The sequence below is a fragment of the Aspergillus nidulans genome, chromosome III (assembly GCF_000011425.1).
Source record: "Aspergillus nidulans FGSC A4 chromosome III".
In the NCBI taxonomy this organism is placed as follows: Eukaryota; Fungi; Ascomycota; class Eurotiomycetes; order Eurotiales; family Aspergillaceae; genus Aspergillus; species Aspergillus nidulans.
In genome coordinates this window covers 2,076,158-2,086,003 of record NC_066259.1, presented here as the reverse complement: position 1 = coordinate 2,086,003, position 9,846 = coordinate 2,076,158, and the positions used below count along the sequence as shown (strand labels likewise).

The window sequence follows — 9,846 nt, the reverse complement described above, 5'->3', positions numbered from 1 at the left end:
ACGAAGTGTGAGAGATGAGAGGATGAGGAAGGAAAAGCAGATGGGTGAGAGAATCAGATGTCAGCCGGGGGACACCGCCGTACTTGAAGGTGCCGGGTAGCACAGAGTCCCGTCACAGTCGCGGTGCCAGTCGAGCTCTCCGGAGGAGTGGAACGGTTGGGGGATGTTGAGCTCTCCACTCTGCAGCGGGTGAGTGGGCTCTCCTGGAGTCGGTCTGGGCCAAGTCGCCCGGATGTTTAATAGTAGCGCCTCTAGAGATCGATCTTCACGGTGTTTTGGTCAGGCGACAACATCTTCATCTCATTTCGCTGAATTTATTGAAACATCGCATTTACCACTATTGGCTACAACATGGATCGCGGATAGACTTCAGGCAGAATATAAGGAGGGGTAAACCGTAAACGAGGTTGAGGACGCGGACGGGCCCATGATCATCCCCTCAAATGCATACAAATGCATACCGTAAAGAGTACAGACAACAGCTTCTAAGAGACCACTCTTATCTCATTGCCATCCTCCTTCGGAGTTACAAGGGTGGTCACCTTCGGGGTACGTCCAGCGTGGGCCAATAGCGACAGATCAGGCAATATATACAGAACGGCTTTGTGTATCCTGAGATGGAAGGATGGTGATCTTACTTTTCTCCTTCCCTTCTCCTTAACTGTTTCATTGGGAAGCCCAATAACCGCCCCGTTCCGTCATTCATGAGGCGTGCCCAGAGCTCAGGGTAATCATGGTCCCGGACAGCCACAGCTAGCGCAGATCACTCGAAGGCAGACGAAGCTTCCATCACCTATCTGTCTCAAATCTTTGAAATCATCATCAGTATAATCGCTAGTTCCGGTAGTATTCTATCCTCTTCGTGTTTACGTGTTGACTGCATCTCAGCAGGCTGCGACTCTGTTCGCATGCTGCAAAATCCCACTCATGACGTGGATATCGAATCCGTCACCTTCATGTAGCGCTGAGACTTTGACCATGAGTAGTCCATGACATGACTTGACATGATGCCGTAATGCCCCTCAACATGCTGCAGTATACGCATGGTTGGTGTGCGAATCAATACTAACGCACTGAACGTAATCCTTCATCTCCATCCAGGATCAAGAATACTCTCAAAACCGAGCACAATGCAGCGACTCATGTCGCGCGATGCAATTTACGGTGAAAGTGAAACAGCAAATCAGAAACGGGCTGATTAAAAGAATTGACTCTTAGTCTGCTGCTGTATGATTACAGCTACTGTGTAGATGTAAGAATAGGCGCTGTATCTCTAGAACCGGCACTTGTTGAGGGGCGGTAAGAAAGTCATGTGAGCTCTAGGTGCTTTTGGAAGGAGACCGGAAATCCGGGCTATTTTTGTTGAGGACTCCTGGTTGCGGGCTTGATGAGGTCAGATTCTGGCCATGTTCTATTCTCTAACGTTTGTTGCTTATCGTGCTGGAGTTAACGCCGCATCTTGAGATGCAAACAGGATGAGATGTCTAAAACTGCTGTCTCCACTGACTCACTCGGCAGCATGGTGGTTCTACAGCGTGCAGGTACACCTCACCAGGTATGATTAGGAAAAAAAATCGGAAGTTATGCAAGCTGTTATCTATTTCTACCTTCTTCTGAGCCGATAATTAACGCCAACAATGGGAAGCTATGCTGTCTGCGGCTTTGTGATCATGCTCGCTAGACTTGAGAACCAGCGCTTGCACCTAGAGCTTAGAGCCTTGACACCCTCGACTTTCGGCCCTTGGCGATCTTTCGAGCATAGGGGTGCAGAGGACCCTCTGGCACCAGGTGGTCAACATCCCCAGTGTGGACAAGATGAGGCCCAGCTTCATCGAGCGAGGTGATCCCAATGTTTCGCATAGCAGTTTCCAATTCGTCTCGCATAACTACGTATTTTAGCATACATTCGAGAGATGCAGTAAACAAAAACTTACTGTCGATCAGATGCTCGACTCCCGCTTGGCCATAATTGGTAGCAAAGAGCATGCTGCGTCCCATTCCGACCGCTGTTGCGCCTAGGCAGATGGCTTTCAAGATATCAGTTCCCCGCCGAATGCCGCTGTCCACATAAATCTCCATTCTGTCAAATATCTCCGGGCAGCGTTTGTGGAGCTCAAGGAGGGTGATAATCGACGGGGGGCTAGTGTCGAGGTTGCGTCCGCCGTGATTGCTGAGTAGGATACCGTCCAAACCAGCTTCCATTGCCAAGATGGCGTCGTCTGCAGACATTACACCCTTCAGGCATACAGGAAGGTGGGTATGTTTCCGAACCCACACAAGATCTTCCCAAGTCAGTCCAGGATCGATGAAACCTGCCATCACTCGTCCCAGCCCGCCACCTTTGCTATCATTCCTTGCTTGTGACGGGGCCATGGGAACGGATAGACTCTCATCAGCCTTCACTCGCTCATCTGCTTCTCTCTTTCCCGGCCATGCTGCGTCGACTGTAACAAAAATGGCCTTTATATTTGGGTTGGCTGAGCATTTCCGTAGAAGTGCTGCCGACTTTTCACGCTCCCGGTTGACGTATAACTGGAAAAAGAAGTTTGCGCCAGGAGCAGAGTCCTTCAACTCCTCCATCGTGTAGGAAGAATTGTTTGAAATCTGTCACATCTATTAGCAAGAGGATGAGCCAAACATCGCCGACCACGTACTCCCTGCATGATCCCGCGGCTCTCACACGCTCGTGCGATGGCGCACTCGCCATCCCGGTGGATAAGTTTGGCCATGGCCGCAGGGCTGACGAACAATGGGATAGAGCTGTCAACTCCAAGAATCTTTGATTTGGTATCCACACTCCGAACATTCCTTAACACTCGAGGTCGGAACCAGATACGGTCAAAGCATGACTTGTTTGCATCACGCGTAATGAGATCCGTTGCTGCACTAGAATAGAATGCCCACGTCTTCTTACTGGCAGTTCTCGAGGCCACATACTCGAAATCATGGGAATTTATCAGTGTTTCGAGCGGCGGCTTGTCGTTTTCCCATACTCGTTCAGGATTTTCACTCGCTGGTTGTTTATGCCAGCTTTCATCTATCGTCGCCTCGTCAAGCTTGCCTTTGTACTGCTCCGGTGCCAATTCTGCCTTTAGAAGCCCCGGGGTGTGAACTTCGGAGTACGCCTTAGTGGCATCGCGACCCGCATACTTCAATATAACTAATGAGTTGATCAGTCAAAGCACTCAGCTAATCTCGTCTTTTGATCTCACTTGTGGGGCCTCCAGGATGTGTAGCCAGGAAGTTGGTAACATCCCACACATGATTGTCGACCACGATCCAACAATCATCTGGTTTGTTGTGCCCAGATATCTCCTGCGTAGATACGAGCTTCCCTTGCGCCATATTGCATGTAGGCGTGAGTACCCACGCTGCGAGTATCGTTCAATTCGAAGACGCAAATTCCTATTATCCAACCAGACCGAACAAGCTGCGCTACTTGCGATGCCCCAATCCCTGCAGGAATACGTTGAGGGAAGACTGAAGTTATACGAGTTAGTGTTCGGGCTAGGTGCGTCCGAAGAACCCTTTGACCTCCGCACTTCTCAGCGATATTGCGGAGAAATGTTAGCAGGCCCACAAAGCAGCGGGAATAACTCCGCAAAACGGGATGATTTCATTCGCTATGAGACGGAGTTCACAACAGACATCACGGACAGTTTCCGATTTTGACTGTTCCTATACTCTAAAAGGTGAAAAATTGTCTCTAGAGGGCAATCTCCCCCTCAGTAGCTGTTCGGCATAATGTCGTAAATACTTTCTAGGCTGGTTCAAAATACCGCAGGAAACACAAACGGCCAATCACAGCGACATAGGTGTCAAAGCTCCGCGGCTTGATGTTAGGTAGGCTCCTCCGTATATTCTCTCAATTCTCGGCCGAGTCGGGTACGGGACCCTTTGGCTGATAGCTGTAAAATGGTGTCAACTGCCTTGAAGGGAGCAGGAAAGAGAGGATCGGATACCTAACCGCCGATAATTGCTTTCTGGGTAGGACAGCACCAGCCACACTGACAGTGGCTGGTGACTGCCAAGACCCAGACACAACTGGCGACGTTCAGCCTCTGATGTTTCTTCAGTCTAAGAGCACTGCATAGACAGTCATCGCATAGGCTACCAAATGAATGGAGGCTTCTGTGTAGGTGGCACTTTTAAGAAGCTAGGTAATATCAATAAAACTTGTCTTTTCCTCCACTCTATTAAAGGAAATATATTGCGCCGTCGCACACCGGTTCTTCTTTGCCGGAGTCAAGGTACGTGATTACTTTAGGAGTGCTAATCGGCGTGCCCTATTACTCTCGCTTATCTCCCGTTCTGTACTGTGAACTATAATACTCACGGCTGCGCAGTTTTCCTCGGAACCTGTACTGAGTCTCGACCTTCGCTGCTCTTTTGCAAATTGCCCAAGTGGGGAGGCCGTGCGTATTCATCGGCATCTGTCCCATTGTTCAGAATGGGTGAGACAGGTCCAACCCTCAGATATGTGGATGTGTGTTCCTCGTGTCCGGTAGTTCGCCATTTGAAAGCTAATTAGAGGCTTGAAACTCAGATCGGAATCAACCTGAGCGATCCGGTTTTCCAGGGCAATTATCATGGAAAAGAAGTCCATGAGAGTGACTTGGACGACATCGTTCAGCGCGCACGCGATGTGGGCTGTCAGAAGTTCATGGTAACTGGCTCTGATCTAGAGGAATCCAAGCGTGCCATTGAAATCGCTCAGAAATACCGTATGTTAAGAGTGCCCCTTTCTTCAGACCATAAAGATTGACGTCTAGCAGCTGGCTTCTGCTATGCAACGGTTGGAGTTCATCCTTGTCAAGCCAAGCTTTTCGACAGCTTCCCCGGTGGCCCGGAAAAACTGTTAGAGGAGCTTCGGTCGTTAGCGCTGGAGGCGAAGCAAGCAGGTCACGCCGTTGCCTTTGGAGAATTTGGGTTGGATTATGACAGGCTTTTCTTGAGCCCCAAGGAACCGCAGCTAAAGTACTTTGAGGCTCAGCTTGATCTTGCTGTTGAGATTCAACTTCCACTCTTCCTGCATTCGCGGGCCGCCAGCGAAGACTTTGAGAGGCTTTTGACACAGAGGCTGGAGAAGCTTCCGAAGCGAGGACTCGTTCATAGCTTTACAGGGACAATGGAGGAGATGCAAAGACTGGTCGCACTTGGTCTGGACATCGGGGTCAACGGGTGCAGTCTGAAGACAGAAGAAAACTTGGAAGTGGTAAAGGCCATTCCATTGGAGCGTATTCAGATTGAGACGGATGGTCCTTGGGTGAGAAAGTTCATTGCCATATTTTATCTATGGTTACTGATTTTTTAAACTTTCAGTGTGAGATCCGTCCCTCGCACGCCTCGTCGAAATTCTTAGATGGGGCACCCCCCTTACCGAAGGCAGTCAAGAAAGAAAAATGGCAAAAGGGATGCATGGTCAAAGGCCGAAATGAGCCTGTTGCCATAGCTCAGGTTGCGCATGTCATTGCTGGCGTCAAGGGAATCACTGTGGAAGAGGTTTGCGAAGCGTGGGTCTTCTTTCCCATCTACTGATATTTTCACTGCTAATCCTCACTCTCAGTGCGTGGGCCAATTCGATCAAGATGTTCGGGCTGGGAGAAGATGCTCCTTAGTTCCTTCCTCAAAGCATACCCGCTGCTTTCTCAGCAACTCAGTGAATTATAATACCAAGCTTGTGGATAAGAATGGAGCGAGCTTTGTACTTTTCCTTTTTTTTTTTTTTTGGCTGTATAGATCTAGATCAGGGGCAAATTTTCACCACCAACTAAAACGAGTTCTGGAGTAAGTCTCGCAAGTGTTGATTCCGGTGTTGCTAGACGGCCACTCTCCTTACTGCCATGCCATACAAATGCCCCGTTGTGGCGTCCGTCCTTCGTCCCTTCTCCACCATCTTCCCTTTCATTTTCACTGGGCGCTCTCTGTCTTAGCACTTTCCTATGCAGCTCATCAAGCAACTCTACCTTCCCGCGGAGCCCACCCTATCATATTGCCGGTTATAGAAATGTCTTTAGTACTGTGATTCCGCTACTAAGCATTCTCATGCCTTCTTACCTACCTTGACATCTTTGTTTTTTGCCAGATTTTAAGCGTCCTTGATCACTGTTCGTGCCTAATTTGCTTCTCTTTCATACTGCACACGAAGAGACCTTTTTTTCTGCAGCATCTTGCACTTGTTTACTTCTCTTCACACCTCACCGCCCCCGTACCTTTACTATAACACCAAACCTTTACCTCCCAACATCTCTTCCACTCACTGAAACTCACTGAACGTTAATCAAAAAGCAGCTTTTTTTGTCGTCTGTTCTGTTCAGCTCGACTATTTAATGCCTTCATCCAACATGGTTGGCCTTCAAAAAGACAGCTAGACTTCCGGTCTACGTCAGATTTGCAATCACATTCTTCTTTCCTCTCAATTCGACACATAGGTGGTTTTCAGGAGTTGACACTCTCTTCTGAGCTCTGGATAGTTCCAACGGTGTCTCTTCTTTTGACCCTGGACGACAGGTCGAGTTATTCACCTATCGTCTCTGGACACGCCTTCACGATGACTTACCCTTTGACGAAGAAAATCATCAATAATGTGAACGAAAGCCAGCAAGGTTAGTTTCTTCAGCTGAAGACCTGTATCTTCCTTGCAAGCTAACGCTGGTTGCCGGTATAATAGAGAAACAGGTCACCACGGTTTCGCCGTTGGATCCGGGGGAATCAGATGTTGGAAAACTAGAACTCCCTGAGAATTTTGGCGAGGTCGTGAAAGGAATTTACCGTTGCGCGTTTCCCCAGCCCTGGAACCTTCCGGCGCTCAAAACTCTAGGGCTGCGAACCATAATGTAAGAGCTTGTCCACGTATTGTGGGACTATGGCTTACATATGGTTTATAGTACCCTCGTTGATGAGCCCTACACACAGAGCCACGAGAAGTTCCTTGAAGAAACTGGGATCACCCATCATCGTATTCCATTCATCGCGAATAAGGACCCTGCTATCAAAACGCCAGAGCGTGTGGTGAACACCATTCTGAGATTGATGCTCAATAAGTCCAACCACCCTATCCTCATCCACTGCAATAAAGGAAAAGTAAGTGCAATGTTCCGGCCTCTACGGATCCACTTCTCACTAAATGGTAAACAGCATCGTACAGGGTGCGTGACTGCGTGTTTTCGGAAGCTGCAAGGATGGGACAGGCAAGATATCATGAATGAATATATCCGTTACTCTCGCCCAAAGCAGCGACTTCTGGACGAAGTATTTATCGATGAATTTGACCCCTCTGCACTCTCTCATTTGGCTCAGGCTTCTGGCGCGATGTCCTGGGAACTCTCAGGGACCTATGCCAGTATTACGCAAGAGGACAAGAACTCGCCAGAGAACCTTATTCAGCCCCCTCGGAATGGGATTCGCGTCGCTTCATGACTCTGGAGTTGGAACATGTTCTCTTCGAAGCACAGTGCAGTCAAGTTCTTTAAAATCTACAGCCGGCTTTGATATGAGTATGTGGCTTTCATGACGTTAGGTGATATGGCTTTAGCGCTGAACTAGACACTTAAGGAGTCAATGTTTCTTTTGTTATGGCGATCTATTATATGAAGCTCTATGCACAGCGCAACATTTCGATTCTAGAGGATTGATCCGAGTATCTTTGGCTTTTGCTTGTTTCCCCCCCACCAACTCATTGCCGCTTGTCACTACTTTGCCAACGTGCCCTTGAGACCACAAATTTAAGGTTCGCGGATCTCATGAATTCATTCTCCTCAATTCGACTGCTAACCTTGTTACTTTCAATCCGGGTATCTAGCTGCTGTGACCATGGCGAAGACTGCCAGCCAGGGTACCGTGCGGTTGTCCTTTACCATACTGTCGCTTCTTACCTTTATTCCACAGACAGTTTCTACGGTGTGGGACAAGCAGGTTCGTTCTAGCCGGGCAATAGCCACAGCTATGATTATAGAGCGATTATATCTATTCTGGATTCTGACTGCGCAGCAAAATACATGGCGTGGTCTACGTGAGAAAAAAATAAAAAACAACAACTATATATCCCGGCCCTTATCGGACCACCACAGCGCCATGTTCAGAAATTGTTACAGAGCATCTCCATATCATACTCCTCTTCACCGTTGCCGACGAGTTGTTCCCAGTCAAGTTTCTGGCTGCAATTGAAGGATATCTGGACTTGGCTTGGGATTATGTCGTCCCCACGAAATTCGATGCATGACCGATCGCATACATCATGATTTTGTAGTGGAGACGCTTGGCTTGATGGAGATGCGAAGTCCTCTGCAGGGTCAGGATCCATATCGAGCATTTCCTGGTTTGGGTTTATTTCACTGCGGTCGCCGAATGATAGTGGTACTGATGATGTGCGTGTATAGGGCGGCGTTGGAGTCAGCTTATCTATCGGTACCGAGCACTCGGTATGGAAATCTTCAAGAATCATTATTGAGTGGGATTCTTCCTCAGCTTTCTCAGCATCAATATCAAGATAAAGTTCGTTGTCGTTTGAGCAGATATCCGATTGGAAATCTAGGTCGTTATTAGCGTCAACGGGACCATTGCCGATATATACCAGTTCTTCTGTCATTGTTTCAGACAAGAGAGTCTCATCCCAGGCTCTATCATTCCCGTCTGTACCGAGCATGTGATCTGAGCAGGGCGTCGAGTGTTTCAGGGTAGGGGAGCTATAGAGTCGCTTCTGCGCGACAGCCCATAACCGCGTTTTGATCATACTTCTTGTGCTATCACCGCCTGTAGATGCTGGGGAGCGCAGGTCCGAGGCAAATACTGTCTCGCCTACGGCGAGCTTGTCCCGAAGAATCTGGTCATTGCTGCGCTTCAACATTGAAGCCAAGGATTTTGCGATGGATGGCATTAATCGTGACCGTTGATTGATTGCCTAGGTCAAGAAAGATGCTGTCAGCATTCACCTTATATTATCCGCACACTAACCCACCTCGCGATATCCGAGCTTGAATATCGAGGGTGCAATTCTAGATAAGCTTTTGAAGTCGTCTGGCCCTGTCCGGTTTTTCTTGCGCCTCAGTGCAGTATCTCCAAAGATCAGTGTCTTCAGTCCCTCTTGGAACAGAGCGCCAAATTCTGAGAAGGACTTTCTGGGGATTGAGTGGTCAGGAAGCTGCCAACCTTCGCTCATTTCCTCCGCATCGATTTCGAGTCGCCCGTCGTCGGCTTCTATGACAGTTAAGTTGTCGTCCGGCCAGTATGTCCCTTGACAAACCCGATCATTGAACCGAACCAGTTGTACTATGTTGTTGCCTCCGTCATCACACCCTTGTTGCCCAGATCGTGTGCATTGGCTCGTTTTGTGACTATATTCCATGCGGACGTCGATGGAGGTCATATGAACAGCCGGTATTTCACCTGGAGGAATTGCGTCGCTAACATCCTTCAAGATTTTGGGTAGTCTAGGCGTCGCCCTCTGTACCAGTCCGAAAGATCTTTGTATTCCGAAGGAGAGAATATATGTAGGTGTCTGTTCGGGTCCGTAAACGCAACTTTTGTAGGAAACAGAAAGCTCTAGATCAGACCACATCTGTGGTCTGTCAGCTTAGAGGAATACAACAGGCCGGAGCATGCTGCTAGTTTGACTTGACGTACCTTTGCCTTGCAAATAGAGTCACCTAGCTGGGACACAAATCGTGCGAAGGATGGGTGCATATCAGGTACAAATGTAATGCGAGTATCAAGTCTAATCTCGGGTGCTTGAGATACCCAGATATCCCCGGAGAGCAGTAGCTCTTTCAAGAGCTCCAAGTTGTGCAAGTTTGGTCTCCCCTGGGGGGGCAGCATTGACACAGAGGCTTGTAAGGATAACGTTAAGTC

The 9,846-nt window shown here is 48.6% G+C and overlaps 4 protein-coding genes across 4 annotated transcripts, besides 1 other annotated feature; 2 read left to right on the top strand and 2 right to left on the bottom strand.

Moving 5' to 3' along the window:
- Positions 1-9,846: part of a sequence feature (contig 1.77 1..132523(-1)) that runs on past the window's edge.
- Positions 1,634-3,345, bottom strand: ANIA_04424 (FMN-dependent alpha-hydroxy acid dehydrogenase; the record flags this gene model as incomplete). Its single annotated transcript, XM_656936.2, has 4 exons — positions 1,634-1,886; positions 1,935-2,604; positions 2,655-3,160; positions 3,213-3,345. 4 exons carry the CDS (start codon positions 3,343-3,345, stop codon positions 1,711-1,713), a joined length of 1,485 nt encoding a protein of 494 aa, XP_662028.1. The 3' UTR covers positions 1,634-1,710.
- Positions 4,451-5,618, top strand: ANIA_04425 (3'-5'-exodeoxyribonuclease; the record flags this gene model as incomplete). Its single annotated transcript, XM_656937.1, has 5 exons — positions 4,451-4,486; positions 4,532-4,724; positions 4,803-5,266; positions 5,323-5,513; positions 5,567-5,618. The coding sequence occupies 5 exons, from the start codon at positions 4,451-4,453 to the stop codon at positions 5,616-5,618; spliced, it is 936 nt and encodes a 311-aa protein (XP_662029.1).
- Positions 6,551-7,419, top strand: yphA (tyrosine phosphatase family protein; the record flags this gene model as incomplete). The annotated part of the gene is made up of 4 exons (XM_656938.1): positions 6,551-6,605; positions 6,671-6,836; positions 6,888-7,083; positions 7,138-7,419. 4 exons carry the CDS (start codon positions 6,551-6,553, stop codon positions 7,417-7,419), a joined length of 699 nt encoding a protein of 232 aa, XP_662030.1.
- On the bottom strand, positions 8,078-9,813 carry ANIA_04427 (uncharacterized protein; the record flags this gene model as incomplete). Its single annotated transcript, XM_656939.1, has 3 exons — positions 8,078-8,899; positions 8,957-9,556; positions 9,622-9,813. The coding sequence occupies 3 exons, from the start codon at positions 9,811-9,813 to the stop codon at positions 8,078-8,080; spliced, it is 1,614 nt and encodes a 537-aa protein (XP_662031.1).